Consider the following 19,656-nt stretch of genomic DNA (forward strand, 5'->3'; position numbering starts at 1 on the left):
TCTTGCTGTCTCTTTCGTCCTCTTCTACATTTATCTCTCCCTCCAGTTTTTTCACTGTCAGTCCTTTAAATTCTTCTTTTGTCCTTCTATTTCAGATCGCACTATGCAGACTGATTGATGTTATCAGGCCTGTCTCCTCTGCATGTTTCCACAGTGGAAGCATACAAGAGCAACAGCTAATTAGACTTTGGAGGGATTCTTCTGCATCTGGCAGATTTTTCTCTAACAAGGAAAACTGGAATTCACAGCTTCCTAGCTAACGCCCTGAGTTTGCAAATGACCATGTTAATGGAATTTATTTTCCAGAATTGAACAGGCTTTGCAGAGTAATAAATGAAAGAATGTGTATTATTGGACATATTGGCACAATATGAGGGGATCTGACATGGGGTGAATCTATATATCGCCACCAACTTTATTAAGTACACATGTCTTGATTACTACCCTAAATCCCACTCATTACTTGTCGGTGTCTGTCCACTAGACCACTATCAGATCTTTGGATAGCAGACCACTTTTAAAGCAATACTGATATCTCTAAACAGACACACAAACATAGTGTTATATGCAAGAAACGTAAGCATCGTGCCTATTGTGTTTCCAGGGCAACTGGCATAATAAGTGTTGCAGGTGCTTGTGATGTGGCTAATCTTCTTCCTGCATTGCTTTCCCTTTAAAAGCCAATGGGAGAAGAGAATATATATATGAGTGTAAGAGAGCTTGGATCAATGTATCATATGGGCTATGTAAATTGATTATGAAGTGCCCTTAGGGGATGGCTTTGGAATGGCCATACTTGTATAGGTTGTGAGGTGTTATCTTATGAGTGAGGCTGAACACTGGCCAGCATGCTCATGACAATATGAATTATCAGAGTTTGAACAAGGCATGACAGTGGATGCCAGACAGATGGGACATTCCATTTCTGAAGTTGTGCAGGCATTTAACTTCCCTCAAGTCACAGTGTCATGTGTGTACCTAGAAATATGTCATAGAAGGCATTACCACCCACAGTGGACAGCACAGTGGCTGCCCACGGGTGCTTAATGATTGTGGCCGGCGGTGTCTGGCTAGAATTATCCATGTGAACAGACAAGCGACTCTAGAAGAAATCACAGCCATATACAACGCAAGAAGCCCCATACACATATGCCACAGGTCAGTACAGCATTCTTTAGCTTCCATGGGATATGGGAATGGTGTGGCCTGCATGTTCACCTGACATGAGCCCAATTGAGCACTTATGGGATGTGGTGGAGAGGTCCATTCGCACCCGACATCCTGCACTTACAAATACTATGGTGCTGTGCATGGCTATCCAGGAGGTATGGCTCAACATCCCTCCAGATGTCTTCCTTCCACTTGTGGAATTGATGCCACTTCAAGTTGCTGCACTTCTCTGGCCTAGAGGGTACTACACAATACTAGTTCCTGTCCCATGACTTTTGGAATGTCAGTGTATATTTGACCTGTCATGCAGCCCTTTAGCCCTGCTGCTCAGGACTTGACATCCCTGACATGCCTGAGGAAATCACCAGAGATCAACATTTCCAGAGTATTGATCAGTTTTTCCTGTTTCTAGTTTAACCTACTGTATGTGTATATAAGCCTGTTCAGGCCACTTCCTCTTTGCCTATTATTCCGTATGCATACTGAGCATTATCTGTCGACTGCTTTGTGTACTTGACTGTGCCTGTTCTATGGATTTTGTCTGGTGGGTCTTACCCTTTAATTACTCCAACTTTTTTTCTGCCTTTTGAAATTCGCTTGTCCCTGCTTTCTCTGTGGATCCTCCTGTGTTGTTTTTGCCTGCTTTGTACTGGTTTTGACTTTTGCCTGTCTACTGTTTACATTTTGATCTGCCCTTTTATCAGTAAATCCATATCGCTGAACTTAATCCGTGAGCGTCTGAGTTTTTATGTCACGTTACATGTCTATTAAAAAAAACAAAAACAAAAACATTTTTATTGGCGGTATGGGGTGGCTTTTATTGAGGGGGGGGGGGGGGGGGCAATTAAATAGCGTATCTCATCCCAGTTCTGTGTTCCCTCCTAGACCCATGCTGACTGTGAGATGAATATCAGACTAAACCAATCTAAATAAATCAACTGGCATGTCTGTCTTTATGTTAAACTTGTACCACCTAGCCATACCACTGGGTAAAGGTGGGTAAAGTTTGTTGCTGTCATGTGACAGTATGTCAACTCTGTGTCACCTTTGGTGGGATACAAGAGCGCAATCATGGCCTTTTCCCCTTTAAAGTATAAATGCTAAGTGTTAACATTCCCTTCTGAGATCCAGCAAATGTTGATAATCCCTCTCAGGTCTCTTCTGGATGTCTATTGCATGATTATATTCATTCACATCTATTATAGGTATAATATTTGCATTATCATTGCTAGGATATGAACTGAGGGAATTGGTCCCCCCAAAAAGCTAATGTAGTAGATGAATGAATCATGAATGGAAGCCCATGGAGACAACTTAGCATGATACAATTTACATAAAGGTATCTTGCCCATGCTAGCTAACTAGCAGTCCTTGCAAGGGGTTTTCTGTCTTTCATGCCAGAGGCTTAAGTTAAGGAAAGATGGGTCTGGAAGGCACTACAAAAATCTCACTTTATTTACCCTCACTTTATATATCAAAAACGGTAAATGACTCAAGAAGGTTTTAAAATTGCCCAGTCAGTAATAGAGGAGAATCTGTGTCTGCCTGATAGCCCAGCACGCTCGTCCCTTGAGGTAGCCACAAAAGCTGTCCCATTCACATTTGTTTTCCTTATCTCGAATTCTTAAAATAGGCTGCTGGACAAAGAGAGGAAGAAAGGAACCTGTGACAAAGAGTTGTCATGCACCTCACCTTCCACTTGAACCAGACTGTGAGTACTGTTCAGTGTTACGTGCTCCTCTGAGAAAGGGTAAGATGTCAAAAGCTTAAGCACACGGTCAAGGACCTGCTCCTCTCTGTTTCTGACTGGTGTTCCTTGTGTTCTTCATTGTGGTATGATCAGAGTTCTAACCTGGAGGATCTCCTCCCTTCACACACTCACAGATATAGGCACACACACATGCAAACATGAACACACATGAATACAAACACATGCATACATACGCACATGCACGCACGCACACACACACACAAACACACACACACACACACACACACACACACATGTGTGTGTGCGAGCATCTTATTCCAACTTGAATATTGTATCCTAAGTGCCTTGCTGAAGTGCAATGAAAAGAACTCTTGCCTGGTTTAATACGTATTAGTTTTCGATGTGCGCCAGTTGATAGGCATGAAGACAGGTATACTGCCCTTATCAGTCAGCACATGTAGTCACACTGCGCACTGCAAGTGAACAGTGCCTCACGGTGCCATAGCAGTGAAACTCATTCCATCACAGTTCTGTCTTCTCATTCTGTTTAACAAGTCAAACGATAAAATGCATAGCAGATCCGGAATATTACTGCACACATGTCTGGAAAAAAAGGCCATATACAGTCACTGACCACTTTTGTTAAGAACACCTATATTGTACCTTTATTAGGTGCTAAGTGACTAAGTCACTGCTGTGTTTAGAGTGGGCCCTCACCCAAACACGTCCTGCCAACAGTAAGACATAAGTCAGAAACTGACTGCTGGTGAAAGGCCAATGCACCAGAAACTAATGCTATAACTGTAACCAGGCATATATAGACTACAGTCTCATTGTAACTGGGCATGTATGGGCTACAGTAACTAACTCAAAATGTACATCTATAAAGGACATCTAAGAGGTATGTGGTTCTAATAAGGCAGTGTGTAAATGTATATGTACTTTTTGAGGATAAAATACATGAGTGTTTAACTGGCACAAAAAACATACCAGTAGTTAGACCAGAAATGTTGACATGCTCACAACTACCCTCTCCCCAACTGAGTATCAGATTAAAAGTAGTCAAAAACTGGGACAACAGTACCTTGTAAAGAAGTGCTATCTATTGTACTATTCCTAAATGGCAAAGGGTTGGGAGGAATTCAATCAATTTGGCCTGAATCTGTCTACCTGTTGACATCATGTGAGTTTGTGACAATAGTTCTCCTGAAATGGAATTGGTGCATTTCTTATATTAGGTAACTATTTTCTACCTGGAAATGAAATGACCATAGAAACCTGATGAGGCAAGAACCTCATCTGGAACTGCTGGAAATTACATCATGGACTGCGCTTGTCATGATTGGGAATACACAAATACTAGGGGCGAAAGGTTCATATCTTAGAATGGCTAACCAATAATGGCTTTCCATTGGTCATTTCCACAGCTCTCGTCACCATTGTTTATAGATTTGACATTAATAACACTACATTAGTGTGTGCTATTCCATAGTTTTAGTGGTTTGCATTTGTTCTAAAAAACCCATACAAAAGTAAAGGATTATCAGTTCTAGTTACTTGGCTCCTTAGTCACATAAATGAGGTATCCCTATTTGATAGATGCAGTGTTGTAATATGGGGCTTCAGATGTAGAGGTCTTCAAAATTATGTTTAATGAAACCCTGAATTAAATTTCTTTTCCCTCATTTTTTAAATGTATATAGTATGGAGGGACAATTTATGATTTTTTAATATATATGTGTATATTTCATTAGTGAAAACTAATCCTACTCTTACCAATGATGTTAACATCATTCAGAAGTATTTCTCTAATATGCCATCAAAACAAACAAAATGAGAAGACAAGTATAAATTATACACAACATTTACTGGGTGGATGTCAGAATGAATGGATGGCTGGGTGGATGCTGCACGGTGCTTGAAAACACACATTTGCTTACTTAAAAAGCACTGATTCCAAAAATGTAATAATATTAAGAATATTAAAAGACATTTATCAATATATATTCAAGTGGTTCCATTTCAGTGTAAATCTATTTTATGGATATAAAAAAGGGCAGCCAAGCTGAATTAATTCTGCAGAATATACTATGATTAGTATATTTACAGGAAAGAAGACAGATTAGGAATGAGGTATAGAACTTGCTACCCATGAGCTAATACTTGACTAAATTATCATAATCAGGGTGATAACTTTGTTTTGCATATTCAACATGGATGATCAACGTACTTGTAAAATATACTTTAAAAGAATTCCTCAACAACTGAATACTTTTTACATAACGTATTTAAATACCCCTGCACTGCTGATAGAACATCTTTATATCAGGTATACCATCAAATCTGCACCAGACTGATCCCTGACATCAATCTGTGTAAGTAACAGTCAGACCCAGTTCCAGACCCAGTTCCAGAATTTGGCAAAACTTAAACAATCTCAAAAAGCACAAACAGTTCCAAAAGTTTTTATCCTAATCAGTGAGCCATAAAGTGGTGTCCTCGAGGTGGAGAGGGGAGAGAAGCAGAGAGAGGAGAAGGAGCAATGTAAAAGAGAAAAATGAGTAAACATGGTAATCCCACAATGACTCTCACCCTTGGTATCTCACCATCTGTCTCACTCTCCTCCCTCCTGTCCACTGGTTAACCCATCAAGCGAGCAGCTTGCTGTAAATCAATAATGGGGTACTCACCCTCTATTTGTGATGATGGCCTTCCTCAGGTAGACATAGCTGGCCGGGAAGATCCCCTATAAGAACAAAAAAGAGGGGCTTAGCCTTCTGCCTTTGTAAATGATGCCATTAAATCAGCCCTGCCGTTTAGTAGAGGAGGATAAAGTGAATGCAAGCACATAGTGAAACTTCTAACCACAGCAGATGTGTCCCTGTGAAAACCTCACCCTTCACTCCAATTGAAACATCACACACATTGTGTCTTTACATCGTGTCTTTACATTGTGCTAGCTTGGTCAATGTAGGCATAATGTAGGGACAGGTACTAGAACACCGAAACTAGACTACAACTAAAATTTCTCAGCCCTCACCAAGTATTTGTTACAGTCTTTCTCAACTTACGGAAAAGATTTCTCACAACAAATGTACCTGTTCTAAAAACAACAATTAGTACACAATGCCAACCCTACAAAATTTTTCAATCTCACTGTAAACTGAAATATTGCTTACATTTCCCTTAATAATTTTAGATTTGTTGATTTTTCTCAAACCTATGCAAGCATGGTAATCAATGAGTAGATAAATTATGCACTCAATCCAACATTATTTGTATTGCAGTTATTTTAAGAAAACATACTGAAGTAAAGGTTCTTCAGGTTCATACAAAAAACAAAACCTAAAAATCTTTAATTCAGAGAAGGGTTTCTAAAGACACATGGTCAGATTCAACCCAGAAGAGTTTGACTCACTCTGAAAAATCACAAACCTCTTTGATGGTTAGTATGAACACAAAACTCAGAGAAACTGCTTTATATTGTAATGCTTTATTGGTCTCTGTCACGCCAGAGAGTTTAACTGAATCACAGTTGAGATTCTCTCTCCCAAGCCACCAGGGAAACAATTGACGGGCATGTCGAATCCAACCCTGGCATGCCTCTGCTGTTATACCATCACATGCTTCCTCCGTGGTATACAAAAGGGTTTCCCTTTCATATGGATTGCCATTATACACTCTCCACCTCCAGGATAAATAGAACTCCAATGGGGTTTAGAAAGGGTGAGTAGAATTACCTCAAAATGCAGCTGGGTTTCTAACCATTCACGGACATGTGGTGAACGGTGGAACTGTACACTGTCCCAAATGACCACATGCACCATATTTGGTCCCTCTTGGCCTCATGCTTGTGTGGGCAGGAGTGTTTTGTATTGTGAGGACGCAGCACAGCACTGTGACAAACTACACCCTGCATTGTTATAGTAGCACACATTGTGACATCTCCGCTTCTCTGTCCTGGGAGAGACAGTGGATTTGCATGTTGCTCTCAGTTCACTGGAGAGGTGTCTTCACCATCCCCTATCTCTTCTTATTCTTATTTCTCTATCTGCCCCGACTCTTCCCCTATTTGCCCCTAATCCTCCCCTATCTGCACCGACTCCTCCCCTGTCTGCCTCCACTCCTCTCCTATCTACCACCACTTTGCCCATCTGCCCCCACCTCTCCCCTATCTGCCAAAACTCCGCACCATCTGCCCCCACTCTTCCCCTATCTGCCCAGACACCTCCACCATCTGACCAGACTCCTCCCCTATCTGCCCCCTCCTCTCACCTATCTGCCCCGACTCCTTCCATCATCTGCATTCTGCTTCTCCCTGATTATGTATTGGTTTTCTTCACCATTGTCCAACACGTTCACCACAAATAATTTAGGTCATAATGTTCCACCAATGAACCAATGAATTATTTTATATTATTATTATTATTGTTATTATTATTATTTACATTTGTATAGTGCTCTTCTCAGACTCAAGGACGCTTTACAGACATCCGATATCAGCTTTTACAAACACTCACACACTGAGCTGACAGTTAGGTGAACTCAAGGGCAAAGAGCACTTCTTTAAATGAGTAATCAGCTAAATGATCACTGGACTACAGACATGATTTCACCTGATGAAAAGAGATCAGATGAAATTCAGAATTGTGCTCAAAGATTTTATTTTTTTCAAACGTGTTTTAGAGAACTGTATTTTCATTTTTTGCTTTTGTATTACTTTAGCAGAAAACATCAAAGTTATTTTAACAGAACACATAAAAGTTCTTCACAAGAAAACAAAGTTTGCATAACTTATAATTTTTTTTTTTTTACTAGCAATACCAAATCTAAAAGTGAGAAGGTCCTTTTTGAGATTTTAAAAAGAAGAAAGTTAAATTCAAGAGGCACCATAACATGTTGACTGGAAATGTACAACAGAAAACTGCCTACTGCCTGTGTAGTGACTACTGAGGTTCAGTAGGTTAGCAAGTAGCAAAAAGCAATTTAGTCAACAAAGAAATCACACTTGCTATAGAATTCCTTTTAGGTATTCATCTTTCAAAGGTTAAATTAATTAGCAACTGAGGGCACCAAATGTCATCACACAAAACGATCTGTTTAGTGGCATAATTCCATATGTTGAACTGATACATCATAGTTTATTATTCCAAACCTGTAATATGAAGATATGAAGAGAGTTTCCTTTTTTATTTGGGTTTTATAGCTTCTGCTAAAATGTAATGTGAACAGAAACTATTTTAGATCAGCAAAACTCAAGGTGAATGACACATTTGATTTTTTTAAAGGTGAAAACTGAGAAAAACAAGACCTCATTTTCATTAAGTTTTTGTGAAATTTTAATTCCATTAATGAGCGTCTTTATTCAATATAGTGACGTAAAAATGTCTATGCTTTTAATGAACACTGGAAAACAGCAGCTTACAATCAAAGTGATGCAAAACATCCAGAACTACTTCCAGTACATTGGCCTGATGAATAATTCAAGAAGGGGAGGATCTCTGCATAGCCACGTTCCACATGAGTAAAGAGCTTTTGCATAACCACCCATATCTACTGTCGTCATCTGACCTGTTTTCAGATACCATTTGAGGCACATTATATGAGATGAGATGACTACAAACGTAGATTCAAGCTAGAGGCAAAGCAGATGTGACTGCTTCTCTCCCTGCTCAGCCTCCTCAATTAGCTGTGTGCATGTATGTGTATGTGTGTGTGCAGGAATGTGTGCATGTGTGTGTGAATACGTGTGTGTGTTCATATGCATGCATGTGTGAGTGTGTGCGTGTGTATGTGTGTGTGTGTGTATGTGTAGAAGTTAGGTGCATGTGTATGTGTGTGCATGTGTGTTCGTATTCACTCGTGTCTGCGTGTGTGTGCATGCATTTAAACCCATCATAGAGCATTTCCTTTGGAGGGACTCTCTCTGACACTCAGAAAGAGTCAAGGAAAGAGTCAAATATCATCAGTTGGAGTTTTTTAACAGCATGCCATGTGTGTGTCTGTGTATGTGTGTCTGTGTGCCCTAGGCAGGAGCTATTGCTAGGTTTGTTTTTAACCAATGTGCAGGAGCAAAACCTAAAAAACCAAGTCATACAACCGTGAGAGAATCTAAGATAAGCCTGCAGTAATAATGTAAAAATGGGAACACCTGAGCTATGTTTGTATGTGTCTGTTTGTGTGAAGTGACTATAAACTACTCTGAATTCAACACATACTGTGTACATATTCATCCGCACAAGTTTGGGTCGCTGAAATCCAGCTACAGCAGCTTTACAAGCGGGGCGGCTGACATAATTGGCCTAGTGGGTCTAGGGCCCTCCCTGTCTTTCAACTAATAAAGACACCAAAATAATTAATTATATTTTTGCCATCCACATAGTTTTGTTTGCAGTTAAGAAGCAGATTAAAAACAATAGCACCACCTAAAGGTCATAAGAAAAATACGAATTGGCTAATATGGGCTGATTTGACCTAGCCCCAAGATGTAGATTATGTAGCCTATCTGGCAAGTGTGTTTTGATATATTATATACAGCAATCTGCCCCTTTGATTAGATATATGTTTAGGCACATTGTTTTAGCCTACAATATCTAGCTCCACCCTCACACCATCTGCATTCAGTACTATCCGAAGCAGATAAGATATAAAAAGCAACCCACTCACTATAAATATGTAGAAAGAAAACGGAGGACCATAACAGTGAATACCTTTGTTACTGCTGTACATGCCACTGTACATAGTCGACCTTAGTATAGCAGTGAGTAGCCTGCCTTCGTAACACAGAACCACTTTTTATAGTAGTTTTTTATTTATATAATTGTACCCTTGGTCTGTTCGTGCCTGGGAAGATCCAAAATTATTAGCTAGCTAGCTTCCATCACTTCATGAAAAGCTTGTAAATCTATATTTTTCTTTGTCTGTTTGTTTGTTTAGTTTAGTTTATGAATCTTGAAAACATGGCCGTGAAATAATTGCAACACAATTATAAACGATAAGAGGAATGAAACAAAATAAAAGTGTTTTAAAATGCATTGAACTTGATGTGAATATTAAACTTTGTTAAATATCGCCTGGGTTTTTGGGGGTTTTTTTCAGAAAAAACAGTACTAACCATGGGTCTTTATAATAACAATCATGTAGGCCAACATAAATAAATAAATAAAATAAAATATTGAATCATATAGAACACTGACTTAATGCTCACAGTCCACTGATTGATATGTTTTAATTGGAGAAAAATAAGCTAGAGAGGTAGAAATGATTTTTAAAATGATTTTTAAAAATTATTAAAAAAAAAAAAAAAAAAAAACAGCTAGAAAGGTATAAATATAAGAGAGCCACTGGCCTTGGCCTGTGGCCCCAGTTCAGAAGGTCTAGAACCATCACTGTTCACAATCCTCATGGAGCACTGGGTCACGCTTCGTTGTAGTGCTATAAGTATGGTGGAAATTTTACCCCTGGAGCCTCCGTCGCATGGAGTAGATTTCATGCGCTCTTCAGCTACAGTGCATCATCTGTGTTGTCTTCCGTGAGTGCCACTGAACTGCCACAAAGTGGTTCAAACACAGCTGTCTCTCCTTCACCCATTTGAAGTTACTGATAATACACCTTTTTAACACTGATGGCATGATGCCCAGACTTCACTCGCTAAACTACTAAACTGGGAGGGCGTTTAAAGACCTGCAAAAGATGATAAAAAAAAGTAAACATTAAAAGACTTGTCTTTGCAGGACCAGAATCATCCTCAATTGTCTCAGCTGATAACACCATATTGGCTTTCTCCACTACCTAACTTAACACCTCAAAGCGTGTGCCTAGACACACGCAAATGATCCTGACACAGTCCCAGTGAGCAGCTTGTGTTGGGAGGAAGTCATCCCCCTCTACAGCTGCCTAAATCAACAGATAAAGCAGGACCTGCAGACAAGCAAACCCTATGGAAGGGATGAACACTTGGGCCATGCTGGTCCTGCAAGCTTGCACATCTGCGCTACAGTGCTGCCGCCTTCTCAGGCGAGACGAGCACAGGGCGCCCAGGCTCGTTAGAAATGCAAAGCTCCTCTTGAATCATAGATGGCACTTTCAATGCTTTTCATTCACTTGGGCTTTCCTAATTTGCTGGCCCTCTTAAATCTCCCCAGACCCTTCGTGCAGGGCTTCCACGTCAAAAAAGCCGTGGTGTTCGGGAAACGCTGCAAAGCAAATGACTGCTCCAACCGGATTTATGAGACTGAATCTGAACATCAGTGGATCAATATTCTCTGCAACTCCAGTTCATCCCTTCTCCTTTCAGGGCAGTGTTCCACTGCTGAGCTATGAAATCAACAAAGAGAAAGATTCATTCCCAGTTCTTGTCAGAGTGCTCATGAGCTCATAGAGAATTTGCTGCACATTCCTTGACAGACCTACAATGGAAATGAGCATTTCATTAGCATGAGAATGTCTAAAATGGTGTTTATCGACACCCTATATGGTGTCTATACTGTGGTGTTTACTCCAAAAAAACCTCTGAGACCAATTTTTAAGTATATGTGCTTATAAACAACTAGTTGAGACAAGAATATCCTAGGAAGTGTTATTGTGTGTGCAAAATTTTAAATCAATTACAGACTGCAAGACAGAAAAAAATGGTAAATTAATGAGACAATAAATCAGCTCAAGGCAGAACGAGAGGATGCATGAAGTTTTGGACAGATTCATAACGTGCAGTTTTTGCATCGACACAAATTCAGATGGCCAAGGCTACTTAGGATTCTTTGTCTTCTAGGAACCAGGAGGATCCTTTGTCTGCAGAAACAGCTAGAACCATAGGGCACAGAGCTGCTATTGCTGCTAAATCTGTCCCCTGAGATAAAGATGTGATTCAGGAAGGAGGTGAGGAGGCAGGGTGAATGTTCGAATGGGGATTGAGCTGGTAGTCAGTGTCAATTTTCTACTCCCCTTAACCCCCCTCCAATCCCCCACCTCATCAGGTCACAGCATTCCTGATGCTCCGGCACAATGCCCTGGTATGACACGGGCTCTAATCAGCATGACAGTTGATGAGAATGTGGGTGAAATCCTGAGGATCAGTAGGCAACATTCTGTACTGGTTATTGACCAAGGAGACTGCTGTCAAAGTCACATAAAGTGACACATTTATGTTTAGCTGGGAATCTGGGTTGAGCTGCTGTCACGGGATGCACGGTATGCTTTTTTTGTGTGTTGGTGTTAATGTTCCATTTAAGTGTGTTCGTGTTTAATGTTGATATTGAATGTGAGTGCCACCATTGTCTCTTATGTTATTTGTTAATAAATGTTTCACCACGTCAAAGGAGTCTGTGCGTCCTGCCCCGTACCTTGTAGCACTCGGGCTGCCGTTACAGCTGCCAGATTAGAGACATTGTAAGATTACGCACCAAATTGTACACTTTCATCAGAGATAATCTGAACATTACAATGCCTTCTACCATTGATTCTGATTAGATAAATGAGTTGGATTATTTTTTTGATCGTTAAATTAAAATGATTAAAAGGTGAGCTGAAAACAGCTGAGACAGTTTGTAGCTTTTAGTATTTGGAGTGTTCGTCGCAAAGGCACCCATGCAGTACAAATCTCAGCTGCTGCACATCAGCAACTGCAACCTCGCTGAAGATCGGCCTGTACATGCCGCATGCTCTGTAGACCCATCGCGTCTTTGCCCTTCACGAGCCGTCTCCCCGCTCCTGCGCTCTGACTTTGTCGCCTGCACCAGAGCGTTTATGGAGGAGCTAATCACCCCCTAGCCATGTGACACTAGCCGCTGTGCGGGGCCAGGCCGGCTGCAAAGGAGCCTGTGGGTCAATGCCGCCCACCTGTTACTAGCTAATGGTCTTGCTCCCAGGCTAAACTGCACTTGAGCTGTTTGGGAGCCCAGGTCAGGGGCAGGGGGAGGAGAAAGCAGAGACAAAGTGGAGACGTGAGCCCTGTACCTCCGCCTCTGCTGTTAACGCTCGTTTAGCAGGAAAGGTCACCGCTGAGCCAAATATGAATAGCATAGCCTGCTTCAAGCAGATGAAATGAGTGAGACAGAGAGGTAGCAAGAGAGACAGAGACAGAGACAGAGACACAGAGATGGACAAAGAGTGAGCCTTTGCATAACTGAACCATTACTAACAGTCTTTTATCCTTTATTATGTGGGAGGCACAATAAACTAGTATTTGTTTGCTTAATTATTTGATAGCACACAAGCACATCTTGTAAAGGCCTTTTTGTTGATGTCCTTGCATGTAATTGTTTTTGCTCCTTACATCGTGGAGGAGGAATAATTCAGCCAAGGAAAATAACTGCTACATGTGCCTCTTCCTACACACCCGTCTCTTTTAGTGTGTCACTAGACTGAAAATACTCTCAGGAATGTGACAGAACCAGGAACTGCAAGACCTGAGGTGATTATGGGAAACAAGGTTGTACCTAGGGCAAGTCTTCCACAGCCCCTTGACAGTTTCCTCTCCTATTCCAGGCAGAATGAAGTGGCTTCACTTTTTTATTTCAGCAAATAAGCAAATAATTGAGGAGAAATGCATCCCTGGCGAGCTGTTGTGAACTTTTATTGCCACTGAAATACGCTGATAATGGCATTTTGTGTTGCCAAAACAAGTTGACGTTGTTGACAAAATGGTTTGAATGTCACCCATTGCATTTAAAGCTTTTAGCTTGAGCAAATCAGTTATTTAGCTGAGATGATGTAATAGGGTTGGCTATTGATTAATAACTATAACTATAACTGCTATAAGAAGCATACGAACTGACAACACAAAGTATGCTGCACAAAGTTCATAAAAACGTCTGGACAGTGATGTACACCAACATCTGACAGTGATCTAAGTAATCAACCACAGGCCGAAAATCTGGCATGAGTTTCCCAGGGGTACTTAATAAAACATATTCAGAAAATGCTCAAATTAAGCAGTGGCAATGTTCTCTTTAATAACAGCATAACTGTAACATTATGATGTTTTTGTCATGGATTCATTTTCCATGATCCATGTCAAGATACCACTATATTACTTTTTTAAAAGATTCTAACTTTCATTGATGTTGATTAAAAGGTGAACCAAAGCCAGCCAGACTCCCTTCCTAGCCACCCAGCCTCCAGTTAATCCCACTCCGTGTGTGGTAGCAGGCTTTCCACTGCCATAAAGACTAATGATCAACTCTAATAGCCAGAAATTCATCTCTGGGGAACTGGGCCGATGGGTCCTGGATGCTGGTACCGGAATAGAAACCCACTCTCAGCAGAAACAAATGCCCTGGATTTTGGAAGAAAAAAAAAAGAGTAGAAAACGAGCTCCGGCATTAGTAGTCTTGCTTCCAATTAAGTGAAACTTAGCGTGCAGCAGGCAATCAATCAGCCGAGTGCACTCGTGGAGTGAAAATGGGCTGAAGTGGGTCCAGGCAATCCAAGTACTGACGAATGTTCGTGCTATGTCAGCAGTGTAGTCAATACCAGGGGCATCATCTACTATGGTACACAGAAAAATGAAGCTCCAAGAAGGAAGAAGATGGCACACCAGGTTCACATTAACATAATCAAAACAATGCTTGAGCATTTCGACTGTGCCAAGGGAGCCTTGACATGGCAATGAAACTTATCCCACTGGTACCAACATGGGCCCAGTCGCCAACAACTCTTAAGGCTATGCCATATGCATATGGAGGCAACTAAAAGTTTAGCAGGCCTAATGGCTGCCTAAGAGTATCAGCATGCGATCAATTTGGATGGCTTTGCATCTCTGAGGTTGACCAAAGAGAGTAGCTAGAGTACCTAACTAATAAAGTCTCTAATAAATAAGTGTGGTGCACTTGTCAGTATGCGGGATTTTTGAGCAGAAGTGCTGCTCTAGCAGGGGTGGAGCTGCTGAGGGAAGCGACAACCTAGTGTTACTTCAAGTCATCCATGCTGAGGTCATCCAAACTGAGCCTCTGTCTGCAAAAACCATGCTGCAGCCTGTTTCGGCAAAATCCCAGTGGTTTCAAAGCAAACGTGTTGGTTGACATGTTAGAGGAAAAATTCTGTATTCAACCAAGACCTTCATGGACACCAGTGTGACATTTATTAAAATGCATAAAAGCGCCGTTTCTAAAATGAGCAACTGAAGTTACTTTACTGTCGTTTTCTCACACAGTAACAAAAACACCCTTTTTTTTTTTTTACATCATCACCAACATGACTCAGCATTAACTTAAAAAAAAACAACTGCTGGTAATGCTAGTGAGTGAATTATGCAATGCAATTTATGTACTTTTTAAATAACAACAAATTTTGTTTCGTCATTTTAATGTTGACTTCCAAAAGGTACTGTCCCTCTTCACAGACACAAATCATTATGCTGGTTTTTCAAGGTTTTGTAACAGGGCACGCAGTTTGGTTCAGCAAAAGCTGGCAAAGTTAAATATCAATTTTGGCTATAAACGAGCTTTCCGTGGCTAAGAGTAGGCTAGCAAAAAGCACCCTATTTCTGACCATCCAAGCCGACTTCATGTCCGAATGATGCAGGTCACCCTCACATTTTTCTAACTGGTCAAAACTGTGGGCAAAAAAATCTGAATGTAGCCCTGTCCTTACAGGGCAAAGACATCTTTAAAATCTCATTATTTTCTATTCTTCACTAGAATGGCAAAAAAGACAACTGCAACAATTAATAAACAAATGCATAAATTGTGCAATTGAAAAATGCATAACTGCATATAGAAATCACTCATAAGCCTTCCAGTGTGCTTGGTCCCTTTGCCAGTCATTCCAGTTAATAGCCCAACTCTGCTCAGTTAAGACACATTGTTCACAGCAACGACAGTCTGCATTGCTCATTTGTCAATCAAAAAGAGTCCTATTGTTTACTGTATTGTATAGCATCCATGATAATCTTGGAGCTCCTTATTTTTCTGGTGGGTATGCCAGTCTAACAAGTAATTTCTTGTCATTTTGCCTGGAGGAGAGTAGGATGGTGACATTTAGTATAAAAAAGTTTAACTGTAGCAAGCAAAGACTGGGAAAAATGTGTAGTTAGTTCCTAGGATTCCATCACATTGATTCCTAGGATTCTATCATGCTGATTCCATCACTTGTTCTCTTGTTCATGGGTAAAATCCACAGTTGGGGGGATGAAAATTGAAAATCTCTTCCAAACGTGTTCACTCACAGGTACCTGTTAGAGTAGCTTACATAGCAGGTATACATTGCTCACACCCATGGCACATGTCCAAATGTCAATATGAATGCATGTGCCCATGCTCTCAACAGGTCACATAACTTCCCAGCATAAATCTTTCATTTCCATCCATATTCCTTTGTTTATACTAGACTTATTTGCTCATAGAATATATTCATGCATGCATTCCTGAATGTGTTGACAAACCTAACGGTAACTAGATGATTTTACTGCACTACGTCCTCCTTTTCTTCCTCTTCCCCTGTGTTTTAGTTTTCCCACACATCCTCCTTACATCTCCTCTCCCTTTCTATTTCTCTCCCCCCCACATGTCGCCTGCCAAGTACCATGGGGGATACGGACAGAGCCACATGGATATTGGGAGACAAAGAAACTGTTCAAGGATGCCGACTGACAGAAGGTAAAATACAGCATGTGGGCACTGGCACATCTACACCGAGGACATGAGGTAAGCTATGATCACTTTACACTCACCATTCATGTAATGCTAAAAAAACCCAACTGAGTTAATGCCATTTGTACATAACAGCAGCCTGGCAAATGTTTACCACTGTTCATGCTGATTTTATGTGACACATTTCATGCCTCATTCTTTAATGTATTGCACATAATTGTCAGTCATGTATGGATGTGTCATGCTGCCTTGAAATAAACCCACCTCTAAGGTGTTATCAAACAGTCTCGGCAGTCTCCTGTTGGACAGTCGGGAGAGCATAATCTGAGATCTATCTTGCTGAGACAGTATGACTTTGCCCTCTAGTGTAGTGCATGCCCACGTATGATCCATACCATTGCTCCTGGGGAGCTCCTCAATGACCAGTCAAGGTGATCATGGTCCCGCATTGGCCCCCACAAGTCTAGCCCTAAGACGCATTGTCATGTCTCTATTAGAATAACACACACCGAAGCCCCTCATACATACTCATTGTCTAAGGCCCACTGTACTTAATCTTAATTTAAAAATGTGATCTATTTGCATTAAAAGGTTTAGTACAAATATGTAGGTGATAAAGGTCTTTGCAATTTGGTGTACAATTGTCAAACTTTTGTTACTGCTAACAAACTGAGAGATGTTCTCCCCTCACAACCTTCCAGTTTTCTTGTGGTTTTGAGTATTAAATTTGATTGTAACAGTGTGTGTAGGTCTGGTCAGGCATGAAGTTAAGTCAGTTAAGCCCATGTTCTGATGATCAATATTAAGATACTATCACTAAATCATCGTTAGTCAAATAATGTTAGTGAGCTAAAAGGAGATCTACACAGAACTCCACTTAAGTCAGTGGATATTTCCTGCAGCAGGAAATAAGAAAGCCTCTTTTTTAATGAGTGCATTTCCTCAAAGGACACAAAGCTTTTGCACAATACTGCCTCCAGAGGTCAGGAAGTAATGCTTTCTTGTGTCCAGAAATCATGCAGTCTGGAAGTGTTACACCTCACACCAAGATGTGGTTGTCTTTTCTCACATCACTCATTAGCATTTTTATGAAAAGAAAAAATCTCTTTGGATACTATAAAATGTATTCAGACTTAGTTGTATTTAATTTCAGAACCAAGGAAGGTTACTCTCAGACTGTCCTGTGTAAATTCTTTAAAGTACCCTTACTCCCATACAAAACTCATGCACTTAAATTAAGTCTTAGGATTTATGAGAATGAACAATAGAGAATTGCTGACTGTGATTTCCTCACAGTCTGGAGAATGTACCTCGCAGACTTTGAGTGAAGAGCAAAAGCCCCATGATATAGACCCAGACCAAAACCAGTTCCCTCAAGACACATAACAGTCCCCCTCAGATACATAACTGTGCCAAGTTTTCAAAAGTGAATTTTACTATGGCCAGCCACAGCAGTTCCAGAGGGGTAGTGAACCGAAACAGAATCCAATTAGGTGATAAGGTAGAGCTTAGCTGGCAGGCTATTCAGATGTAAGTGACCTGCAATGTTCCCTTTATTTGTATTAATTTAGAACAGAAGAAACACTTGAGACTCACAACAACAGATATGAAGTATTATCTTTCAATACTGGTATTACGGATAATAATACAGCAATTCTGTCATTAGTAAGAAGGTTAAGACCAGAGGTTTAAATGTAGTAATACTATTGCATCTATTTCAGGCACTATGGACTCTTAACATGCTGTGACTTTATCTAGCCAGCAAAGATTAATTATGAAAGAGTTACAAAATTGCTGGCTAGCTGTAATTATCTGTCATAGTTGTTCACAGATCATTAGTGAACCTACAGCTAAATGCTGAGTGTGTTAGACAGTAATTCACGTAATTAGCCACATATAATGAACATTTGAATTTTTGTTAACTGTTCTATGAGAACCAAGCCAAAGAGGCTGGAGGACATAGAATGGCATGCCATAAGGCACAGGGAACTGGAAATGGTGATCCGTGCGGCTCACAGAGTGGGCCTGCGGCCCTGCAGATCAACTTGCGCAGGCTTGGCCTTCAGGCTGCAGGCCCGATGCCAGCCCCATGTCACCTCCAGAATAGATCAGTGAGAGCTGGCATGGAGACCAGGCACCAGGCGTGGTGGTGTTTTGGCAGGGGCGGGGGGTGGGGCAGTGGGGTGTATGGTGGGTCCTCTGAAATGGCGCATTTGAAGTGCAAACACACACACACACACACACACACACACACACACACACACACACACACACACATACACACACTGAGGGCATGGAGCCTTGTCTCCGAGCTCTCACCTGGAGGAGTGTGTGAAGTGGTATACAGCATAGAACACATGTGCCCGATCAAGGGCTTAAACAGGTCACATTCCATGCTGAGCAGCACTGTTAGCAAAACAATCTCCTGCATGATTAATACAAGCACATGTTATCTTGGCAAATCATTGTTACATTTATCACTACTCAAAAGTAATGGTTACCTGTATACTGAAAGACATAAATTAAGGTGTACAGTACTGGACACAATATGCAAATGCCTGACGGACAAAGCAGTAAGGCATATGTGTTCATATAATTTGAAGAAATGTGCACAGAAATGTGTGAATGTTTTTTTTTATTTTCCTCTATAATTCTGCTCAACTCCACAATCTGCCATTTCTCATGAGTCTTTAACCTTTATCTACTGCCCCTAAATCCTGACATTTCCTGGTAGTACCGGGTGGTTAAAGCTCCGTGTCGACAAAGCATTCTCATAAAAATATCATCTCTGAATGTGAGTTCCTTCAAGGTCTCATGAGGCAAAGCTTACATGCTACTCCAAGCGATTTAGGAGAAGGCTCTTCATACGCTTTACACATTATCAGAGTATTCATTTCTAAAGGTCAGGCAAGGCATAACAGTGGCCTGACAATCTGCTGCACAGTGAACTTTGCTCGCTTAAAGGAAAACCATTTGAAATTGGATACTAGTTCTTTTTATATTTGGTCAGACATGACATCAGTTATTCCGCAGTGTTTTCTAATCCTGCCCTCAAGATGCTCAGACAGTTCCCTTATCCAGCTCCCATCTGGTTTCTGTGCTCTGTGGGGTGTGTGTGTGTGTGTGTGTGTGTCTCACACACACACACACACACACAAACAAAGAATGTATCGGACAGAGGTCCTT

General features: G+C 40.8%; 1 protein-coding gene across 4 annotated transcripts in view; it reads right to left on the reverse strand.

Annotated features, from left to right (window-relative positions):
• The window catches only part of dock3 (dedicator of cytokinesis 3), a 157,251-nt gene that overhangs the window by 92,865 nt on the left and 44,730 nt on the right, over positions 1-19,656 (reverse strand). For all 4 annotated transcript variants that reach the window (XR_014119320.1, XM_081705151.1, XM_081705152.1 and 1 more), the window contains exon 4: positions 5,572-5,627. Coding sequence is in view for 3 of the 4 variants with exons in the window: in XM_081705151.1 (XP_081561277.1) it covers positions 5,572-5,627 (56 nt within the window). In the remaining variant the exon portion in view is untranslated. The remainder of the gene's footprint in view (positions 1-5,571; positions 5,628-19,656) is intronic.

Source organism: Electrophorus electricus, chromosome 22 (genome assembly GCF_041902795.1).
Source record: "Electrophorus electricus isolate QZ-2024a chromosome 22, ASM4190279v1, whole genome shotgun sequence".
NCBI classification, from domain to species: Eukaryota; Metazoa; Chordata; class Actinopteri; order Gymnotiformes; family Gymnotidae; genus Electrophorus; species Electrophorus electricus.